The sequence below is a fragment of the Balaenoptera acutorostrata genome, chromosome 2 (assembly GCF_949987535.1).
Source record: "Balaenoptera acutorostrata chromosome 2, mBalAcu1.1, whole genome shotgun sequence".
Lineage (NCBI taxonomy): Eukaryota > Metazoa > Chordata > Mammalia > Artiodactyla > Balaenopteridae > Balaenoptera > Balaenoptera acutorostrata.
This window is the reverse complement of record NC_080065.1, coordinates 40,423,433-40,448,227: the sequence shown is the minus strand read 5'-3', so window position 1 is coordinate 40,448,227 and position 24,795 is coordinate 40,423,433. Positions and strand designations below refer to the sequence as shown.

At 38.4% G+C, this 24,795-nt stretch overlaps 1 protein-coding gene and 1 pseudogene across 8 annotated transcripts in view; one reads left to right on the top strand and one right to left on the bottom strand.

Moving 5' to 3' along the window:
• Positions 1–24,795, bottom strand: part of MRPS30 (mitochondrial ribosomal protein S30) — a 135,598-nt gene that overhangs the window by 85,752 nt on the left and 25,051 nt on the right. For 6 of the 8 annotated variants that reach the window (XR_452280.3, XM_007195564.3, XM_007195559.3 and 3 more), the window contains 2 exons: positions 9,974–10,025; positions 2,205–2,232 (listed from right to left, as the gene is read on the bottom strand). The exons of 1 other annotated variant lie outside the window; for it this stretch is intronic. Coding sequence is in view for 5 of the 7 variants with exons in the window: in XM_007195564.3 (XP_007195626.2) it covers positions 2,205–2,232; positions 9,974–10,025 (80 nt within the window). In the remaining 2 variants the exon portion in view is untranslated. The remainder of the gene's footprint in view (positions 1–2,204; positions 2,233–9,973; positions 10,026–24,795) is intronic. One more of the 8 variants, XR_009007076.1, reaches the window with a different exon arrangement.
• LOC114235693 (U2 spliceosomal RNA) lies at positions 2,819–2,996 on the top strand (annotated as a pseudogene).

The window sequence follows — 24,795 nt, the reverse complement described above, 5'->3', positions numbered from 1 at the left end:
TCATAGAGAAATGCAACATGTCAATGATAGAAATACAAAGCTGTACAGAAAATAACAAAAGATTAGAGGTTCTTTAACTGTCTAACCATAGAGGAATAATGGAATGAATTATGGGATATCAAACCAATGAAATATTCTGCAGATATTCATAACTGTATCTCTGAGAAATTTATAATAATACAGGAAAATATGATGTGTACTGGTAAAAAGAAAACTAAATAGAAGTTGATATTGCTTATATACACCTATGAAAATCCCTAAAGGTGAACATAGATAAAACATTAGAAGAAAATATACTAAAGGTTAAAAGACACAACCTTTGAATGATAATATTTAAAGTGGGTTTTTTCTCTTATTTCTCCTTTTTGTATTTTCTAAATTTTCTCTAATAAGAAAGGAAAACATTTTTAAAATAAGAAACTGTACAGTTTTTTTCTCCTTTCTTTCAGTTGGATCGCCCCAGTATGGCTTTATTACTTTATAACAGTGACATTTTCTGATCTGGGAAATAACCTCACAAAATGGGAAAGCAAATTCAAAAATCAATGTTCATTTGTTTTAAATTATGTATGATTTTGAATTCTTCATTCTTCACCAATTATCTAAAGGTAACACACAAAAAAGGTAAAACTTGGAAGTCCTGTCATTTTTTATTTAAATCCAACATGGTAGATAGTATGTGTGTAGCATGAAGTGTTACTTTGAAATCATTTTTTTTCCAAAGTGACAAACTACCAAATGAAAAAGAAGACATGTTTGTGAAAAAAGTAATTTCCAATATTGTTAGATGGAAATATAACAGGTTTAGCTAAGCAAGGACTAAACAAGGGATCATTTATATATTTAATGAATCACATAGGGAATAAGTTATTTACAGAACTGTAATTTGGTGTATTTGTTAAATTTCACTGGTATTAAAAAATAAAAGCATTATCATAGCACAGTTATTGCTTTTTGAAATTTATTATTTCTTTAATAATCACTATTTGAGAAACTACCCTTTAAAATACGTCTTAGGGTCTTCTTCCATGCAGAACATATGATACCTAATATCACGTGAGCTCTTAATTTAACCATCTGAGAAATAATATAGTATAATTACCTACCATTTTTAATCTATCTTAGCCATTTCCAATACTCACGACCATAACTTGCAACTAAAAAAAAAAATAACAATAATAAAAGGACTGACGAACCATATATCAATTCTTAATAGCATACGAAGATTTTCTGGGATAACAAAGATTCGAGTGAACTTTCCAAATAGTTTACTCAGTTGATGGCCTATTCCAAAGTACGAGACAAATTCAATGCAAATCGTTATTTCATACGGGAAAGCTAGAGTAGCACTTTCAGAATGAAGCAAATTTCCCATGAACTGAATGTGGCACGTCTTGGCCTATTGTGTGATAGAGATTGCTAAAAGAGGAGGAAAGGTATATCTTATTCTTATTTGAGGACTTAGAGTTCATATTTATTTGAGTCTATGTTTGATTTATTTACAGTAATAGATCTAAAATAAGGAGTGTGCTGCAAAATACATAGTCTGTAGCCTAGGACAATTCATCTTTTGATACTCTTGATGACATCTCAAAGCAAAATATCATATATCATAATTATTTTTGGAGAGAATACTAGTTAGTACATAATTTAATTTCTTATAATGACCTAAAGTCGCATTTTCTAATCAAAGTTTCAATTCTCCTCCTCCATGTCCTAGATTTTCGGATCAAATGCAGTCTCAGAAATATATACAAACTTAATCAGAAAAACACTGATGCACTCCAAGGGAAAATACACTGCTGTGTGTGTGTGTGTGTGTGTGTGTGTGTGTGTGTGTGTGTATGTTGGGGTGTGGGTCAGGGTAGGGGGACAGAAAGAAAAATGGGAGAGAAAACTAGACATCTAGATAGATTTAAACTATATGAAAAATACATACAGAAAAATTAAAGACTGCACGGAAATATTTCAATAATCTTTGAAAATGTTTTAGCAATATCTGGATCAGAGTAATCAGCTAAATTCTGTATGGTGAGGCTTGCTTTTATGGTTAAGAGCTTCACAATCTAGGAATCTTCATGTGGAACATAAATAACCATTTTTCCTTTTGAGTATAGAAATTGAAGGAGATTGAGCTCGTGGATTTCTAACTACAAGATGGGATCCAGAAGTTGTTTTACCACACACGCACATTCTCGACATACCTCATTTTCAGATGACTTGCTTCTTACCCTCAAAGAGGAATACAGAAAATAAAATCAGTTATTGAAATAGTTTTTTTGAACTAATGTGATAACACATACAGAGCTAGACCTAAACATCTTACCAACTGGCATATATTAGGTATTCCAAAATGCAAATTCTGTGTCCATTAGGACAACTCAGATGCCTTTAGAATGAGAAATTGAGATACTGCATAAGGAAAAGTTAGGAAGTAATGAAGTGACAATAAATTCATGAAGTGACAACTGTCATAGTTGGCTCTGTAGTAAAACTGAGTCTCTCCAACTAAGGGTCATCCCACATTCTCTTGGGGGTTTATGAGTTCTCTGAGAATTTAAAAATTTTACTTTTTCATTTAAAGGTAAGCCTTAAAACTAATTTTGACAAGATTAAAGGTTAACCACTCTTTTTCAGTGATAATTACCATGTGAGAGACATTTTAAAAGTATAAGCCTTTAGTTTTCCAAGTTAGTGTTTCTCAAACTGGTGAACCTTGGAATTTTCAGGGACTAATAAGAAAATGTCTAATTAGTCACTTGAGGTCTGTGAGTCCCAAATTTTCCTGATCATCTGAGGCATTATATATGTCTTTCCCATCGCTTCTCGGCCTTTTGGCTAAGATCAGGTGTAGTATCTGTTCTTATCAGTTTAATATGTGTCTTTCCCAGCTCCTCCCTTAAGAGAGTCAGCAGTCAGTAGGGACTATGGAATGTAAAATGATAGGATTACCTGAGGTAATTTTTACCGCCAGGCAAGTTTGGCATGTACCGCATTAAAGGAAATTGGCTCTCAAGTATAAAGCTCAGAGGATTCCATGTTCTTCCCAAAGGTCAGAGGCAAGAAGAGAGATTTGTTTGGTTCCAAAGCCCCTAATATTTTACTACATCAGATAGAACCCCATTACCACCCACTTCCAAATTCCATCCAGTGCCATAACCAACTAATCAAATTCAGTTCAGTATACCATGCAGCTTGGTACTGGTTATTTACATTATTGTGAAATCAACACTCTTGTATGTGGAATTACAATTTGCAATTCTGTCCTTGTTATCCTGACTTTTCTTCAATAGAACTGTCTTGCCTCTGCATATAAGAAGGAGTTGAAGATGCAGTTAGTAAACTGAACTATTTGAATTTTAGACACTTCTGGAAATTTATGCAGACAACAGAAAGCATATTTGAATTTGATAGTGCTTTAAAAAAGAATCAGAGGACTTCCTGCTCTGATGTGAAGGCAGGCCCATTAGCATGAATCAAAACAAAGGAATAATTTCCGCTTTTTCTTGATGCTAATTCACTCTGGAGTCATCCTTCTGAGTCTCCGCTTAAGGCTTTTAAAAGACTTGGGGAAAATATGTCACGAAATGGATCCGTTTTAAATATTACAGGGACTTGCGGGCTCATTCGTTGTTGGCACTTGCATGTCCTCAATCAACAGTCTAAAGGCCAACAGAGCTCACTAATCCCCACTGACTACTTTTAAACAGATTGCAGATTTCAGTATCTGATGGAAATGTAAAGGCAATAGCATGGAAAGATTGCAAAGCAACTCTTCTAGTGTCTGGCCAAGTCAAAGAATAAAGAAGCTCCCCACCTACTTCTTTATATTCACTCAGACAGTGAAGGAAAGTGTACTGACCACTTCTGTCTTCTGGCTCTTTCCCAGCTGGGCAATCTTACCTCGCTGCAATTTCCCTTTAGCCTACCATGCTCCAGATATACAGTCACCTTTTTGTTTCTCAAGGCTGAATCCTTCTCACCCTTAAAGATTCCAAGGCCCCTTAGAGAGGCCTTCTCTGAGAACTCTATATAAAATATCCACTTCTGTCTACTTTCTATCATATCACACCACTTTTTTTTTGCATAGAACAGAAACTTTAGCTGTCTTGTTTACCTTTGTAGACCCAGTACATGTACCAGTCCCTGGATCACAGAAGGTTTTAAATACCTTCACTTCCTTTAAAGTGAAGGAATGAATAAGAGAATGAATTAGTAAATATCCTGTATCTAGTATTCACCTAAACAGTAGAGATGCAAAGTTGAATCAGACGTGGTAAACTCACGGAACTTACCGAGCCAGAAGAATGTTAGACAAGTTTAATATCCAAGGTTTGTGTTTTAGAAAGATCACTGTGGATGGGTAAAGTATGCAAATGGATTGGAAAAGAGCTGGACTGAATGTAGGCTAAGTAGTTTGGAGACTATCACAGTAAAGCAAACAAAAAATTATGAGCCTCCAAAGTAAGGTGGTGACATAAGGAAAGAAAAAGAAACTGATCCTAAAGATGTGAAGGAGGGTGAATTAATTGTCTGTAAGAAACGAGGAAGATGTTGAGTTTTGATCTTAGATTACAGTCTTAGGTAGCTACATAAATAAAGGTGACTTTCACTGAAATAAGGATATAGTAAAAGGACCATGTTGTTGTGAAAATGTATAAGAAGGAGAGAAAATATTGTGTGTTAAGATTCTAACATAGTGACTTTGAACTGTCCAATATGTGTGTTCTTTCCACACCACCAGGCAAGTAACTCAGTTCTCTGTGGACACTGACCAGGCATTTCACAAATTTAGCTCAATTCTGACACTATCTATCTGGAGTTAACCATCAAATCCCACAGGTTAAGGGCTCAGTCCCATGAGACTGCCCCTCTCCCCCCCCTCCCAATTCAGCACCAATCCCAAATCCAGGTTGTCACCTGTGCTTCTAATTCACAGGCTATAGATCAGAGGTTCCAACACCCGCCTCCGAGGGTTGCATTAATTTACTACAGCAGCTCACAGAATTCAGAGAAACATTTACTTAATACATCACCAGTTCATTATAAAGGGTATTATAAAGGATACAGATGAACAGCCAGATGGAAGAGATGTATAGGGTTTGGTCTAGGGAAAGGGGTGGGGAGCGTCCATCCTCTCCCAGTGTACCACTCTCTCCAGATCTCCATGTGTTCACCAGTCTGGAAACTCTGAAGCTCGTCCTTTTGGGCTTTTCTTGGAGGCTTCATTTCTTAGGCATGACTGATTAAATCATTGGCCATTAGTGATTGGACTCAATCTCCAGCCCCTCTCCCCTCCCCAGACTTGGGGCCGGGGTAGGAGTAGGCGCGAGTACTGAAAGTTCCAACCCTCTAATCACGTGGTTGGCTCCACTAGCAACCAGCCCTCAGCCTTAGGTTATCTAGGGGTTTTTCAAAAGTCACTTCATGAGCATAACAGAAGACACCCATTGCTCTCATCACTTAGGAAATCCCAAGGACTCAGGAGTTCTGTGCCACAAATGGGGACAAAGACCAAATATATATTTCTCTTTATAAACCACACTATGACAGCTGTCTGTTGGATCCAGAAGTTGAGATGTTCAGGGGGCATTTAGATATATGTATCTGAATATTCCGGACAGAGATATAGGTTGGAAGTTTAAATGGGGCGTCTTTGGTATATACAGAGATTGTACTAAAAACCATAGAAAGAAAGGAAATAAGCCAAAGAGCTTTAATAGAAATAAAAGACACGAAGGTCAAGGACAAAACCTGAAGGTGTACATGCAAATAGGCACTCATAGAAACCCATGCAACCTCATGCATCAAGGGGTGGCTGGCTTAGCATTCATGAAAGGGATAAAAATTTCCACTGCACCTGGCTAAAACGATTGCCCATAACAGCATAATTATAAAGTAGAACAGTCCCCTTGGGAAGGCCATGTGCTGAATGAAAGAGTTGGAATAAAGCCAGAAACTACTATCTTCCTAATATACTAGGTACCAATGTATCATAGCCTTTGGTAACTGTTACCCTTTAAGGAAAAACAAAAAACAAAAACAAAAAACACCTGACATTTACCAAAAATGTAAAATTCTTTCCATAGAAAAGTCAGAATTGTTGACGTAATTTTGTGTGAGCCAAAAAAACAGAAGATAAGATGATACAAGTTTTAATTCAGTCTGCTAATGTGTATCTGATCCTCCTCCTCCCAAAGGAGTCGCTCTTTCTATAAATGCGTACACCTGAGCTATGAAACTTATAAGGGTAATGCTTACCGAGTATGTGCAAATTTAAAAGTCCCGTAATTAAAGCATCATAGTTTTTAATATCCACTAAATGCTTTTGTCTCACCCCACCACCCTGCTCTGTTCTAAATCATCACATGAGGGATATGGATATTCCTACTGATGGTTTGAAATGAAAGCTGGAATTACTTCTTAAAAGGGAATTGGTGGGGCTTCCCTGGTGGCGCAGTGGTTGAGAATCTGCCTGCTAATGCAGGGGACACGGGTTCGAGCCCTGGTCTGGGAAGATCCCACATGCCGCGGAGCGGCTGGGCCCGTGGGCCACGGCTGCTGAGCCTGCGCGTCTGGAGCCTGTGCCCCGCAGCGGGAGGGGCTGCGATGGTGAGAGGCCCGCGCACCGCGATGAAGAGCGGTTCCCGCACCGCGATGAAGAGTGGCCCCCACTTGCCGCAACTGGAGAAAGCCCTCGCACGAACCGAAGACCCAACACAGACAAAAAAAATAAATAAATAAATAAATAAAGTAGCTATAAAAAAAAAAAAGGGAATTGGTGAATGAGAACAAAAATTAAAATTTTTAATTAAAAACTTAAAAGCAGCAGGCTGTTTTACTGCATAGAAAACTACACATTTAATGATGTTTTACTTCAGTGAATGTGCCTTAATAGACTTTTGAACCTCTGTACAACTTAGCTTGTATACTCTCCTTCTTTCTTCCATCTGTCTTTTCTAATCAAATAACCAAGTCAGTTAACGAACACCTAACTAACCCTGTGTTAGATTGTGAGAGTCTAGCAATGCTCCTGCTTTTATATGGCTCACTGTTAAGTTTATACAGTACCACTCCAGCTGGATTTCTGTGCTACTTCAGTCCCTTCTGATTTACTTTGGCAGACCCTTGATTAGGGCTCTCACCTAGTCTACTTCTAATAAAAGAGCCCTATCCTAATCCAGGACACTAAACCACCTGCCTTATCCACCCTCAAAAGCAGGCAAACCTACATGTCTACTGGCCTGTTCTGGTTCTAGAACTAGTTCTGCCTAGCATTTAGCTCCTTCTTCACCATTTGCGTTTTTCTTCATTAATTCTGGCTCCAGTGAGGAAAAAGCCTTTCTAGAGAAGGTAGCATTTGAGCTGGAACTTGAAAGAAAAAAAAAGTATATGGATTCATTTCCAGCTGAGAAAAGAGAATAAAGAAAGGTATGGAAGTCTGTCCTGATGAGGCAGAGCAGAATTACATAGATAATTTTTAAATACTAACAATGTCTGGGGCCCCAAAAGGAATGGGATACAATAAAGGTAGTATAAATACAGTGAGAGCATGGATTTTTGTAGGCTTTATTGTAATGGGAGAAACAATGTCTCCATTTTTGAGCAATATTTTCTTGGAAGCATGCACTGCACTTAATAATCTACCACATCATTTAATCCACATAGACACAATGAAGTGAATGTTATAATTAGCACCATTTTATAGAGAAGGAAACTATCACTTAGAGAGGTGGAATTTGAATCCAGCTCTTTCTTACCCCGGAGCACTTGCTTTTACATTAAATTGCTTGGACAAGTCATGACACCTTCTGGCACCTTGAGAATCTAAGTCCTATTTCTCACATTGCTTCCTCAGGAAAATAGGTTATAACTTCTAAAAAATTAACTTTCAAATGAACTTCTAGAATACAATCTATTTATAACTAGATGGAATTGTTTATGTAGTTTAAAATGCCCTCTCTCCTCATGCAAGATGATGTTTCTGACAGAAATAGCAAAATCACTAGATACGTGAAGACTTAAGGGAGAATATATGTCCTTATATAACATATTTTCTAATTCTAACCTGTTTTGAAAATGTTTACTTATCATTTTTTTTCTGTTCCACTAATTCATATTTATCCAAGACATATCTTGAGATAACAGTCAATGCCTCTAAAATAAAGTATAGAAAAAGAGGACAGTAAAAGATAGCTACACTGCATGAACTTACCATTCACACCCAAGTTTGGATTCTGAATTTTTAATAAACTTTTACTTTCAAAGCCTTTGCCATTAAAACCTTTGCTTTACAAACTTTTTTCTACTTGTTATGCAGGAATGAATTAATCTCTCCCATCTAAAAACCACCCCTCCCCCCAACACACACACACAAAATCACATTTCTAGTGTTTCCATTAATCAGTCAGAATTTACCCATCCAACAAATATTAAGATCCACCTATGTACTCGACACTGGGTCCAGGGGCTGGGTCCAGGAGGCAAGATGTATGTAATCCACACACATTTCAATAGATTCACATGCTGTCTTTAAATTAAGGTAGTCCTCTGAACGAGACAATTGTCTTTTAAGGCACAGACCTTCCTGGGATACAGCTACACTACTTAAAATGTGAAAGAGTTCATGTTTCTCCTGTTTTCCTATGGGTGCTTTACAGTTATTGATTTAAACACATACCCCAAAACAGTAAATGTTGGTATGTATATTTAAATACTGGTAATGAGAATTAAAAATTGTGAACACCAACTACTTCAAGAAAAATAATAACATTGCCAGGGATGTTTTCCAAAGAATCAGTCAAGTATAAGTCTACAGCCTTTAAAGGGAAAAATACACACATCCAATATTGTCCTCTAAATTATTATCAGTATAACACCTTGTTTTTAATTATCTACAATTTATATAAGAGCTTTACTGAAATTTTAATTGCAGGGTTTTTTTAATATATACTTGCTATTTTACTAAATTCTAAAGTACTAAAGTACTAAATTTTGAGATCTGTATATTAATAAAATCAGAGGGATTCTGATTGTTTCATTCAAAACAATCCTAATTTTGTGAAATTTTCCACCAGATCAAGAGTCCTTATTGCAGCCATGAAGGGAAAAGAGTAATTGACCTCTATACTGTTAAGTAATAAATGTTTAACATTTATATCCAGACTATTTCAAATTGCGTTCATTGATACCTGACAGAGCTTTTATTATTGATAACATAAACATAATTCTAATTTAAATTTGGAACTCTCAGTGATTTCAATATTAATGTGACATCTCTCCTTGTTGATTTATTGTAGAAGGACTTGACTCAAGTTAACTCAAAGGACCTAAGCTTTTGCTACATCTGGAAATCCTGCTGAAAAATATGGCAGAGCTGCACTTGCTGCACATCGAGGAAAAATAAGAGCAAGTTACAGGTGTCCAGACTGAGAAGTACCACGGCTAAGAATTGGGAAACTAGAATAAGACTACCTAGGGTCAAATATTGCCATTAGCATTTACTGGCTCTGCGACCATGGACCCCATCTTCCAAGCAAGAGTGATAAGATAAAAAGACATAACTCACCAAAGGCACTTAGGCAAGTGCCTGGCAAAAATAAGAGTCCAGTATAAACAACTTATCACAAAATAAACTGACATTGTTGGGAACGTGCTAAGCACCTTGTATGGATTGTTTCATTTAATCCTCACAACACCACCAAAAAGTATGTGCTATTATTATCCTCATCTTATATGTAGCTGATATTACGTTAAAGAAAGAGAGAAAGAGAAGGGTGGGGAGAGAAAGAAAGGAAGATTAAACTTCCTAAAATGAAAAGATTAGATAACAGAGAACTTGTTTATGGATGGTGTTTAACAATTCTGGATGTTATAAATTTATAACTAATTAGCTGAATATTTATAAGCAACTACATTTAACTACAGACATTTATCAATTACTCAGTGCCTAATTATAAAGTCTACTTATTACCTGGGATTTTTATTGCTTCTCTTGTCCATCCATTTCATGGCGTATATAGTTGCTGTCAGGAAAACAAAGCTAAGTCAGACTTTAGATCAATCACACATACTTCGTCGGTATCTCTTACATGCATAGCACTGTGAATATCCCTGTTTGGGGAGGAGGGGAGAAGTGAACCAGGGAATGATGTTAAGGATTAGGGAGAGACTGAACAAACAAAACCTGGTGGGGGAAATTAAAGACACCCATCATTATGAATAATCAAGATAGGTTTTTAAAAACTTAGTTAAAGCTTCAAAGTAAAAGAAAATTTCCATTTAAATAACCATTCACAGATTAAATACATTTGTTCTATTAACATTTCCTTGGGCATTTTTCTTCCCTAGCACTCATCTGACCTCCTTAAAATTTGTCTACATCTTTTGTTTCTCAAAATTGCTCCTCAGGCAAATTTCCTGTGCTACATCTCCAAAGACAAATAAAGGTGAAGAATGTTTCATAGTAAAATAATAATTTCCCCGGCATTATTAGTTAATCTCTGCTCACACTGGCTGTACTTAACATTGTAGATTGCTTTGTCACCTGCATGCACTTGATTTATCAATATAGATGTAGAAAATAATTTGTATATTTACATGGTGTATACTTCATTCTTTTGTCATTCCAATGGACCTCGTTTTGTGTCCTCCTCATAAAGCTGACTTTATATGTTTTATTAAAGTATATCTGAGATTCATTGTAAGGTTTAAGAAAAATCAGTAGCCTTAGAACTGGAAATATCTAGGTTTGCACCCTAGGGTTCCCCTCCCTAACTATGTGGCCTTAAGCAAATCATTTAACCTCTTAGATTCAGTTTCCTCTTTTCTAAAATTACAATAATTATCCTTGCCATAATTATCCCATAAAATGTCTGGAAAACCCAGATGTAATATATGTGAATTAAAAAAAAAAATTTGGTATTACTAGAGTATCTCTGGTCCTGATGTAGTTTATTTTGTCTCTGACTTTAGTCCTAGAAATAAAAGATCTTTTCAAATTAATTAAATGAAATGTGTTGCTGGTCATACTGTTGATAGAAGTCTCAGATGTTTGAACACTTATCCCTCTAAATGCTTAGCCAATGACCCTGACAACTGGGAGAGAAGTCTTCAGTAGAATAAGTACCATCATACTCTTATTTATTTATTCCTTCTTCTCTTGATTGGGTTGAACCATAATCTTAAAGGCATACTTACCTTATTTGCAAAGGCACAGAGCGCCCACTGGTGCCACCTCGCTTTACCAGTGTTTGGACAAATGGACCCAGAGACTCAGACCACCCTCCAACCCCCTCTCCAGTCCATCCTCCAGGACCACTTCTCTGCAGGATCTTAGCTTCCAAGATCAGCTAATGTTATTTTTTGTGGTTAAATCCTCATTTGCCAACCAACCATGAGCTGTCAGATCTGCCAGAATTATTCCACCAAAGTGAAAACCACCATCAACTGTCTGGTCCACCTGCAAATGCAGGCATCCTACACCTACGTCTCTGTGTTTCCATTTCCACCATGAAGATGTGGTCCTGGGGGGTGTAAACCACCTCTGGGCAACCACCTGATCAACCTCCAGAGGCCTGCCAGCCCCAGAACAGACTGGGCAAAAGGCTCACCTTCAAGCCCGACAAGGAGCCTTCCAAGCCCAGTGGCCTTCCTCATTCCAGAGTCCCCTCCCAGGCGTGGACTAAATGGAAACAATAAACAATAAACTTTCCTTTTACATAAAAAAAAACACCCTTTGGAGGTGATTCATTTAGTTATTCATTCATTTATTTTTATCTCTCCAGTGGGAAGAAGAATTTATTCCAACTTAAAAAATTGTAGAATGCTTCCCACAATTAGTTGGATTGAATTCTTCATTGCTTCCAGGATGAATTCCAAACTCCTTGCAGTGGCATTTAGAGAATTCATCACTTTTCCCAAAATATATTTCCAATCTTTATTTCTCATTTTTCTAAACTCTTATGCCACAACAATATCAAGCCACTGGATTTTCTGCAAACACAATATATATTTCAATCCCTTTCTCATTTCATCATGCAATTCCTCTACCTAGGGATGTCCTTCCTTCCCTTCTCCATCTGCTGCCTTCTTACCCCACTTCTAAGACATAATTCTCAAATACTTTCTTCATGGGGAATCCTCTCCTAGATGGCCCACCTTAACCCATCCTCCAGATTGACCCTGAGGAAGGTCAATGGCTGTTTATCAAGCACTTTATGGAAGAGATTTCTTCACTGGGCTAAAAATTGAACTAGATCATTTCAAAAGTCCTTTGTGATAACTCAGTAAAATGTTTCCAAGCTTGGGAGGAGCAAATTGTCAGCATACAACTGACTTTTATACTGATACAAAGGCACAACACAACTAGAGTCTAGTCTATTTTGAATTTAGTATATTTCCAAAGTTGACAACCACTTTTCAGGCAAGGACCAAAAGTTTTCATTTCAGGATTTCGTAAGACAAATTGTTCTAAAAAGTTATCTAGAATTCTCTTTTTTGTTTATTTGTTTGATTTTAATATCCATTCCATTTTAGTAGCAAAATGTTTCTTTTCATAATTTTAAGTGTCTAGGTCTAGGGAGTTTAATAATCATGGTTCCATTTTGTTTTGTGTAAACTGGAAAGTGTTAATTTGTTCCTAGAATTCCCACCTCTGTAAGAAAGGTATGATGGGTTGTCATAATTTCTTATTGTGATGAGGAAAAAATGTTAATGCATGAATGGTCACATCTTCTTTCACTCTCCTATCCTTGCTGGGCTTCTGAGCTATTTATTATACTGATTCTTGTGTTGGCCAGATTATGGTGTAGGTATCAAGTGGTAGAGTCAAAAAAACCAAAAAACAAACAAACAAACCCACCTAGATTACTTACTTTAAGGTAGGCAAAGTCTATTCTTGAAAGAAAAGAGTAGATTTGAAACAAAGGAGGGAAAGGAGAAAGAAATAGAGAAGACCAAGAGTGGTGTGAATTTTTAGAGAGAGAATTTGAAGGAGAGACAATGAAAGAGGAAGCGGGGAAAGAGCAAATAAACTAAAAGTTGCGGCAGGGGTGAAGAGAAAATTGAGGGCAGCAGCCTTACTGTGTTTATCAGGGGGGATGGTTGGGAACGCAGATTTTTAGGATATTTTGCTGTGTTTCATGGGACAATCACTCTTGGCATTTTTCAAGAATACACACAAAAATAATTTAATTTTCAATCTTTAGATTGAGTTTCTCATGCATGTCATACCCCGTAGGACACCATGCTGTTGAAATGGGCTACATGGTAGTTCAGCTGTATTCAGGTTACCTACTATAATACTTATCATTATTGTAATTGTCTCTTTAGTGGCTTGTTTTTCTTACTATACTACAATCTCTATGAGGATAGGGATGCTGTCTTAATCATTTTTGTAACCCTATCCTCTAGGACAATATCTGGCAAGTACTAGGTTCTCAATAAACATTCGTTGAATGAATGAATGAATGAATGAATGAACATGACGCCAGAAGCCTTGACCAACTGCAGTCACAATAACATGGAAGAAAAGTCTTAAGATAGAAAATTTCTTCAAAGTTTGGGATGAGTTATGAAACAATATTTTTTCCCCAAAGGTAAGAACAGACACCGCCTACAGTTTTCTCCAGCAGTGATTTTCCTTTTTGCATTGGCAAATTACACATCAGAGCACCCACACACAGTGTCTTGCAAAAGAGAACAAATATGATATACAAAGCATTCCGCTGATCATAAGGAGGAAAAGACACAAAGTAGACAGTAGAGATAATAAATGTGCTGGTGTCTATAATTTACAGCACTTATGTGAGAATCCACTGTAGCTGCAAACTATATTTTCCCCAAAAGGTCAACATATTCAAATCAGATAGTTATATTCTTAAAATATTCTGATTGATTATGAGTGAAGCCAGTAGAAGATTCAATGTATTTGTAACTCCAAAATTTGTAAGTCAAATTTTGTTGCATAGTAAATTATATTTTGATTGCTTTTGTTGAGGGTTCTAATCAGGGGGATGCATTCATTCATTAGCCAGATATTTACTGAGAATTATAATGTACCAGGCACTGTGCAATGTACTAGAGCCTGAACAAAGAACAGACACAATCCATGCTCTCAAGGAACCTAGGAACAATAAACGCAATACAATGGGGATATAATGGAAGTCTGTGTGGAGTAAAGGGGCGGTGAGCCTCAGTCTCTGTGGAGGAGCCAAGAAGCGGTTCACATATAAAGGTAAATCTGGAGCTTTGTCACGTAAGGACAAGGAGCTCAGGATCAATTCAGTGCATTTAGTGAAAGGCAACTTGTTCAGTATTGCTAAAAATGAAAAAGTGAAGAATGACAGGACTTCAGGCCAGAAAGGTGACCAGGGGTCTTGCAGGTCTTGCTATGAAGCATGGATTTCATTCATTCTGGGGAAAATCTTTGTATCCTTCTGATTGCATTGTGAAGGCTAAGTAGAGAGCAGTGAGACTGGAGGCAAAGAGCTTTAGAAGACCCTTGGAATTGTCCAGATGAGGAGTGATGAGGGTCTGAAATAAGACAGAATTGGTAGGGGAAGAAATGAATGGCGAGAAGGAAACATCTTTAGGAATTCTCAACACTTGGTAACTGATTGGACATGGGAAGGGAAGTATGGATGTAAAAAATGACTCCCAGCTTTCCAGATGGGAGACTGTGTGAACAGTTGTGCCAATCCATGGATTTGGGGACACTGAAAAGGACAGGAGGCTAATGAGTCCAGTTTGGGGCATGTGGAGTTTGAGCATATTTGGGACATCCAGGTGGTGATCAGGAGCAAACTCCTGGCTGTAGAAAGAAACCTGAGAGTTTTTTAGGTACACATGGCCACTGAACATGTGAAGAACATGAGAAGTGTTTGGAATATCTTAAAGCTGTTACCTCCAATCTGTCTATTGTCTAAATCTAGATTTTCACATATGAAGGTCTGTTGAAACAGTAGTTTACAAACTTTAGTTTCCTTCTCACATTTGGAAAATGTGAAACACACTAACAGGTACCAAAAGCTTAGTACAGCAGGATTTTCAACCTAGCTGACAAGTTCAGTGATGGTGTAGTCTCAAAACTTTGGGGAGATACAAGGTATGAAAGGCCCTCCAGATAACTAACTTCTTAATCCATGGCTTATCACTGATTAAAAGTAAGGCATATCCTTGTATACATAACTATCAAAATGTATATTTTAGTAACAGAAAATTCTGTGATTCCCTACTGATGTACTGTTTCATTTTTTTTTTCATTCAAATGTAAGAAATTGAGAAACTATGGACCACTTTGCTTTGTTCTTCTTCTGGGGTTTATCTTATTCCTTCATTTGGAACATATTTCTCTGTTGCCTCATTTTGCCTAACTCTCTGTTTTTATTTCTATGTATTAGGTGAGTTGGTTACATTTCCTGATCTTGGAGAAGAGGCCTGATGTAGGAGATTCCCTATGGGGCGCAGCAGTGCATTCCTCTCTGATCACCAGAACGATATTCTCCTGCGATGCCTCCTATGTCAACTGCATTGGCCCTTCTGTTATGGTGGGACTGACAACTGTGGGCTTGCTGGTAGATGGGGCTAGCCCCTGGCGCAGTTGACTGCCAGGCCCTGTCTCCCGCAGAGGCTGCCAGCCACTGGTGGAAGGGGCCATGTCCTGGCTCAGCTGGATGCCTGGCCCAGGGGATCCCAGGGCTGGTGCCAGCCCACTGGTAGGTGGGGCTGGGTCCAATTGTGACTAGCTACTTGGACTGGGGCGTCCCAGGACTGGTGCAGACCAGTTGCAGGGGGGTAAGTCTCCGGCACTAATAAGCAGAGGGAGGACTCCAAAATGGTGCTTATCAGCACTGGTGTCCTCATTGTAGAACAAGCTCCCCAAAATTGCTACTGCCAATAGCTGTGTCCCCAGGGGATGTTCCAGTTGCTTCCTGCCACCCTGGGAGGCTCTCTAATATCAGCATGTGAGTCTGACCCAGGTTCCTTTCAAATTACTGCCTCTGTGCTGGGCCTCAGAGTATGTGAGATTTTATATGTGCCTTTTGAGCGTGGGATCTTTGCTTCCTACAGCCCTCCAGCTCTCCCGTATGCAAGCCCTGCTGGTCTTCAAAGCCAGATGTTCTGAGGGCTCGTCTTTACAGTGCAGGACCCACAGGCTGGGGAGCTCAATGCGGGGCTCAGACCCCACACTCCTTGGGGAGAACCTCTGCAATTGTGATTATCCTGCCTTTTGTGGGTCGCCTACCCAGGGGTGTGGGTCTTGACTATACTACATCTCTGCCCCTGCTACCCATTTCGTTGTGGTTCCTTCTTTATATCTATAGTCGTGGAAAATCTTTTCAGCTAGTCTTCAAGTCATTCTCATGGATAGTTGCTCTGTAACTAGTTGTAATTTTGGTGTGCCTGAGGGAGGAGCTGAGCTCAGGGTTTTCCTGCTTCACCATCGTGGCCACTACTTTTACCCTTTTAAAACTTATCTTTTTAAGACTATTTTTAAAAATCCCTGAGAGGTTGAATTAGAACTAAGAGTATCTGTATGAACTCGGACTTTTAAAAATAAACAGAGGCAGATTTAGAAATAGTCATAAAGGTATGTACTTACATCTCTGTCTCTTTCTCTCCCTCTCTCCACACACACACACACACACACACACATATTTCCTAGCTTTGTCCATGAAAGAAGCTTAGAAGCAATAAAATTCCAGCAGCACTAAGCACTCTGAGAATACATCTCTTGGTTTCCAAATACCACTCTCCACCAAAAGGAACACAGGCTTCCTGGGGACATGCTGGCTCAAGGGAGAAACAGGGAAAGAAGAAAATAAGCCTGGACATAAATTAAGCAATAAAATAAGGAGATGCTCACAGGCCAAAACTTATCTAATTTGAGCATTAATATAAATGAGTATATAGAATTACAACCTATTGAATAAAACAGTGACCTATGATTCCATATTGATACAGATAGATAGATAAGTAGGTAGGAGAAACATTTCTAGGATTCTACTATTCCATACTGATATAAAAATAAATAAATAAATAAGACTTTAAACATTTTTAATAAGTAAATAAGGAATGATACAAATGGGTAATCAGTATTTGACATCCGTTATAGTGGTAGTTGACAAGGATGGAAGGTACCTGTATTCTTTATGACTGTCAAGGGAATAGGAGACAGGGGAAGTGAGGGATTGTTTCAGACTGGAGGAGAATGACAGCACCTAACAACAAAATGGAACATGTGTTTCAGAATTAGATCCTGACCCAGGAAGGAAAAAGACTTTGCTTGATGTTTGGTAAAATCCAAATGGGATTTATAGATTGTATGATAGTGTCATATTGTTAAATCGCTAATTGGAAAGATTTTATGGTGATAATGTAAGAAAAGTGTTTACATTTGGGGGCAATAAATCCTGGAATTTAAATATAAACTACATACTAAAGAAAAGCCTCACATAAATGCATGAAAGTAACAAGAAGGCTATGTTCTATGTCTGGTGTGCATTCCAACCATCAGTTAATCAGGGTCTAGGAAGAAAAAGATGCACACTTGAATTGGGCAGCTAATGATAGTTTAATAAAGGAACTATTTTATAAAATGTGGGGATTATGTGAAAAATCACTAGTGATGGTGCAATACCCTCAGACTAAGAACAGCAGAATACCCCGTGGAAAGGTTCATTAGTGATTCAGGAGATATGAAGGAAATGAATACATTTTTACTTCTATTATTTGACTCCAGTGATTTCAACCACATCCCACATTTCTCTGGAGCTAAATAACTCCAAAATCTTAATTCCAGCATTTACTCTGGAGTTACAACGACAGTGATAGACTGCTCCTCTTAGAACCTGAATCCTTGCTTTATTTTGGTTGACCAAGTGACCAGACGTTAAGATATTTTTCTTCCCTTTTCCTTGAGGCTAAGTGGATATGCTATACTTGATTCGCCACTCAGCTTAGCCTGACACAAATTGAACTGGTCACTAACATTGTTTCTGGCATTAAACAACTCAGTTGACAAAAGATTATTGGCGTGGCCATGCAGAGTCTTAAGAGATTCCAACTGTTGGCATCATTAACTTGTAATGCAGAAGCTAACAACTGTTCTGATAATCTACGCAAAATTGCTGCTGAACTTTTCTGGAAGTGCTCAGTGATTGTGCAACTAACCTCATCCAATGTTATTGCTACAGCAATCAACATAAACATGGGGATTTTTACCTTTGGATTCGTGGACAATAATGTAAATGGTGTCTTTTTAGAACATAACTGATTTTGAATAGACTGGCCATTGGAATCAACACAATTGTTACTTATGGCTGTTGTCCAAACAACCCTCCAAACCAGGGATGTTGCTAAGGGATCAGCCTTCCTTTATTCTTATCACTTACTGCTCTTTGTTACTTGTTAGGATTTGCCTCTAATTTTGACTAACATCAAAATTCAAAAGCAGAGAACATGGCAAAGTTATTGTAAATACAATCAACATTTTGCTATGGTTTTCAACACTTTGTTTCCAACCCCAAGTTCTTGAAGAAGCACATGCTTCAAAGCAGGATTTTGGAACTCATTATAAGTAAATAATTATCTTGGTTTAGATGAATCACCAAGGCATTTTGGTTCTCTGCACCGATACTGCCTCATTTTTATTTCTGCACATGCATGTATGTGCGTGTGAGAGAGAGAGATAAGGGGGGAGGAGAAGAAAGGGATGGGGAAGGGAGGAAGAGAGGAGAGGGGAAGAATAATGTTTTGATATATAGTATAAATACATATGCCCAAACGTCACCGGGAGGAATATGGCGTCATCAAAAAAATTAAGAGCAGCAAGACTATATCCACATTTTTACAGGCCATTCCTCACTACATTAGTTTCTTGTGGATACTGTAACAAATTATGACAAATTTTCTGGCTTAAAATAACAGAAATCTATTCCATCACAGTTCTGGAGGCCAAGAGGTCAAAATCAGTTTCACTGGACTCAAATCAAGGTGTCAGCAAAGAGCCTTTTTTCCGAATAAGGGAACATCCACAGGCTCCAGGGATTAGAATGTGGGTACCTACTGGAGGGCTATTTCTAGCCTACCACCCCCACTAACACACTATTACAACCACTCCACTCCCACCAGCTCTTAAAATTCGTGAAACTGTTTTTTGGACACAACTAGGTCAGCCTGGAGAAAAAGTTGAGCCTGAAATGATGAGACAACAAGTCTTTATTATTTTGTGGTAGATGAGCCATACATGGAAATACAGTCTTTCCTTTTGACTCCACTCTGATTGCTCCTTGAAAGTGGAGTCTGACTTCTTATCTTTGGTTCCCCCATGATCAGCTCAGTGCTTCCCACACCATCATATGCAATACGTGTTTGTGGAATAAACAAACATGCAAGTTATTGTCATGAATCCTCTCATAGTATTTGTGCTTCATTCCACATTGACAAAGTCAGTGATGGGGATCATGGTTATAGCAAAGTTAACCAAATGGTTCTTTAGTCTGTGGCTTTGCACCTCTCACCCTAGGGTCTGTCTTGCTCCCTTTGCCTGTACAGCATTATCTGGCCCTTTATTCATTCTGTCTCTTCCTTCCTCTCACAACCACAGCAGCCAGTGATTGACTCTTCCCAGTGCTGTCGCCTCAAGACATATAGCTCTTGAGCAGAGACCCAGCATGTGGCAATCCTGCAAGGGTGGGCCATGAAAGGACCCTGCCAGCCAAGACGTACCATCTAAGCCCATGACCTGCCTTTATCTGTGTCGTGGTTTCTTTCTGTTACATCCTTTTCTAAAACTAGGAAACACTCCTCTTTTCTTCTATAAATCAGCAAGTCACACTGAGTATATTTGGTCAGGGAAGTTTTTTCACTTTCTTCCCCCCCACCCCCGAAATGAAAGCTTTTGCTCTGCTTTGAATGTTGTATTAAGAGAAGGCCTCTGATTTCTGCCACCACTCCACCCAGTCACCATGACGCCCACACTCACCACAACCCTACACCCACCTCCATGCTCAGTCCCATCATTCTTTCTCATACCTTATTTTTTATTCCTTTACTCTGAGGACTTCATCTTCAGACATTGATTTTTGGTTCCTTTATCTTTATCTACCACCCGAAGGAAAAAATTATATTCAGCTAAGGAAACGTGGGGAAAGATATAACCAAAGTGGAATCATGTCACATTTGGGTCACACGTTTGCTCAAAAGAAAAGTTTCTCTTAGGCTTCCTTTCCGTAGCACTGTCAAACTATAAGTGTCTTCAGATTTCCTGTAGGATTTGGGATGCCAGTTGAGCAGCTACAGTCTCCTTATCTAGATTTGGATTTCAACCAGTAAAACCATTCCAAATAGCTAACATGTTTCCTTCTACAATGGCCAAGAAAAAGCTTTTTCTGGTAAATATTGCCAGATAGACAAAACAGAGTCACCTAAATTGTCACTTAGAATATACAGGCATCTTTTACGCAAGAAGAGATCATCTCCCAAAGATGATCTGTTTCATTGGCACAGAAAGGACAGGTAAGGTCAGTATCATTAATGAAAAATATGAAGAACTATTTTATGGGGAAAAGAATGGTAGAAGAAGAAACAAGTAAATGGAGAAAGGAAAGTGAGACAAAAGGACGTGCTAAATAATAAGGGCAGTTGATTTGACCAAGAGATTAAGACTACTCACATGGTAAAGACAGGCTTGGAATTTAGATTTTTAGACCCCTAGTCCAGAGTGATTTTCTCTACCCACAGTTTCCTAATCAGCCTGGCAAGAGTGGGCTATAGGTATACAAATATTGATTCCTTTTACACAGGCACATGGAGAAATGGATGGGAGGAATACGTAAGCCAGTTGCCGCTGATTAAACACAGACCCGTCCTATTTAAAAGAGGATGCTGAGTAAATATAAATTTCCCTGGGCTCTGTGATATAAAAAAATGTTTGGAAGCACTGTGGAGTCCACACCACAGTGAGACTTGGACGGCCAGTTTTTGACTGGGATAATCAGCTCCTTCTCAAAAATGTCTTGTCTCATGAGTCAGAGAGGACATGGGGTCTGTGTCGGGAATCGTGAAACCAAGTCCCGCCAAGGTTCTGTGGTAGGTGTAAGGACAGGTAGTACTCCTGAGAGACAATAGTATATTGAGGAGCTCTACATTAAGGAAGGAGATTCCTTGAAATTGTACTAAAAATAGTGTTGAAACCTGAAAAACCTTTTCACACATCTGTGAGTGAGTAATCTAACACTGAATACTTTAAGTAGGCTGACATGATGAAGCGGCCGTTGTTTGCTACTCCCTCCTAGTGGGTAACAGAGACCAATTAATGTGGCTGAGGCTAGGGGTCCTTACTGTCCATGCTAATCCAGTGTTAGTGTGGAGGGCTTCCTGAAAGAAGACGTGTGAGAACCTCAGAGTAATCACTAAAGCAACACTTGGAGAGCTGGCAGCAGTCACAGCTTAATTAGAGCTGAACCTTCCACAGGCAGCCTGATCTGGGCAAAGAGGGCAGAGTTTCTCACCTTTTGTTGTCCTCTTTTGTTGATTTTAGAGGCCTTCAAGTCATGCAGCCTATGTCAGTTTTTTTTTGGTTTTTTTAAAAAATTTTTGTTGGAGTATAGCTGCTTTTCAATGTTGTGTTAGTCTCTGCTGTATAACAAAGTGAATCAGCTGTACGTATACATATATTCCCCTCTTTTTTGGATTTCCTTCCCATTTAGGTACCTATGTCAGTTTTAAAACATGATTCCAAATTAGTTTTACATTCCTGTCATCAGGAAGAGGGGTCTCTGCCTCCTTCTCTTGATTCTTGGTAGGTTTATAACTGGTCACAATGGAAGTGATGCTATGGGACTTCTGAGACTAAGTCAGAAAAGGCCATGCAGCCTCCAATAGTTCTAGACACTCCCTTATGGAGCCCTGAGCCGTCACATAAGAAGTCCGACCACTCTAAGTCCTCTATGCTGTGAGGAGGCCCAGGTCACACAGAAAGGCCAAGTGCGTGGAGTCTAGTCAGCTAGCTCCAGCTGAGATCCCAGCCAACAGCTGCCATCAACTGCCAGCCATGTGCGTAAAGGTGGCTCCAGATGATCCCAGAATGTAGGTGTTGAGTCACTCCCAGCACTTGAGTTTTCCCAGGTGAAACCCCGGGCATCGTGGAGCAGAAACAAACCACTCCTGCAACAGGCCTTTGTAACCTCCAAAGCATAGCATGTAAGCTGTCATACTGCTCACTGCAGAAGGTCCAAATTAAATGTTTTGTTACTTTCCCCCATGTCCAATGCCTCTCTGCTGCAGATGTTTTAACATTTTCAAACAGTCAAACATTAATACTGAAGCCCTGTAAATGGCTATATTTAATAAGAATTAATTAATACCTTCTCACACTGTATCTCTGTATTATTTAGCATTAAAATCCATTTCCAGATGGAGAAATGACACATGGCAAATAACTGATAAAGGTGGACTTATCAGAATAGCAAGACTCCAGTTCCTGATACCCAGTTCTTTGCTCCCTCCCCAGGGAATGCTTAGTGACTATAAACATAGGACAAAGAAGACACGTACAATAAATGACCTCCATTCCCTGTCACTTGTTTTAATGCTCCCATGTTCAGTATATTTCCCCAAGGAAACAATTCCTTTGCTAAAAATATAACCCCTTCTCCACAAAATCTATGTAGTTCTACAAAATATTTGACAACACTAAAAATGGTGTCTAGTCACAGTCTATTTATCTAGATTGTCAAGAAAAGATAAGACAATCTGGACTCTAATATAATCATTGAACACTTTTTTTTACTAACTAGAGTTGAAAATAAACAATATATTTTTCTTTTAATCCAAAAGATTGCTAGTTAATACACATACCAGCAGAACTCTCAGACAACTGATCTTCTGGTGTGACAGCAGCACACCTGTACTACTACTTTAAGCCTGGCTTGGCAAACACAGATAGGTCAATAACTCATTGATTCTGTATTGCAAAAAAATCCTAAAAGCTAATTATTACTTGAGTCTCAAGCTTGATGCCAATGGGAAGATTCTCACATGGAAGTAAATTGTATCCTCTCAGAGCTACTCTGGGCTTCCTACTATTAATACATCAAAATGCCTTTCACTATAGAAAGAACTAGGAGAATATAAAATAAAGGGAATCTATGAAATACAGCTCACAACATGATCTACCTTATGAAGCCAAAGTACAAATCATGAGTTGTACACTAATGACTTATTTGTGGCAATTTAGGAAGAACACGGGACAGGACTCAGAACACTTGGATTCTAGACCCAGCTTTACACCAATATACATGTGACCTTGGGCAAATCTCTAAACTTCTCTGGCTTACAGGCATACATCATTTTATTGAGGTTTGACTTTCTTGCACTTCACAGTGCTTTTTTTTTTTTTTTTTTGCACATTGAAGGTTTGTGACAACCCTGTGTTGAGCAAGCCTATCGGTGCAATTTTTCCAACAGCGTTTGTTCACTTCCTGTCTCTATATCACATTTTGGTAATTACTGCAATATTTCAAATTTTTCATTGTTATTGTATTTGTTATGGAGATCTGTGATCAGTGATCTTTGATGTTACTATTGTAATTGTTTTGGGGTGCCACAAACTGCACTCATTTAAGACAGTGGTTCTCTCTCCCTCTCCTCTGGCCTCTCTATTCCCTAAGACACAACAATCTTAAAATTAGGCCAATTAATAACCATACGATGACCTCTAACTGTCTGAGTAAAAGAAAAGCCACATGTCTTTCACTTTAAATCAAAAGCTAGAAATGATTAAGCTTAGTGAGGAAAGCATGTTGAAAGCCAAGATAGGTCTTGCACAAAACAGTTAGCCAAGTTGTGAATGCAAAGGAAAAGTTCTCGAAGGAAATGAAAAGTGCTACCCAATGAACACACAAATGATAGGAAAGCAAAACAGCCTTATTGCTGACATGGAGAAAGCTTTAGTGGTCTGGATAGAAGATCAAACCAACCAGAAAATTTCTTTAAGCCAAAGCCTAATCCACAGATAGGCTCTAACTCTCTGCAATTCTGTGAAGGCTGAGAGATGCGAGGAAGCTGCAGAAGAAAAGTCTGAAGCTAGCAGAGGTTGGTTCATGAGGTTGAAGGAAAGAAGTCATCTCCATAACATAAAAGTGCATGGTGAAGCAGCAAGTGCTGATGTAGAAGCTGCAGCAAGATATCCAGAAGAGCCAGCTAAGATTATTAACGAAGGTGGCTACACTAAACAAGAGATTTTCAGTGTAGACGAAACAGCCTTATACTGGAAGAAGATGCCATCTAGGACTTCTATAGCTAGAGAGGAGAAGTCAATGCCTGGCTTCAAAGCTTCAAAGGACAGGCTGACTCTCTGGTTAGGGGCTAATGCAGCTGGTGACTTTAAGTTGAAGTCAATGCTCATTTACTATTCCAAAAACCCTAGGGCCCTTAAGAATTATGCTCAGTCTACTCTGCACTCTAGAAATGGAACAACAAAGACTGGATGATTATATTTACAACATTGCTTACTGGATATTTTAAGCCCACTGTTGAGACATACTGCTCAGAAAAAAAATACTTTTTTGTTAAAAAAATGCTAAACTATTTTTTAACTAAGGTGTGTACATTACCTTTTAGACATAATGCTATTGTACAGACTACAGTATAGTATAAACATAACTTTTACATGCACTGAGAAACCAAGAAATTCATGTGACTCACATTATTGCGATATTCACTTCACTGTGATGGTCTGGAACCAAACCCGCAATATATCTGAGGTATGCCTGTACTTTAAAACCAGAA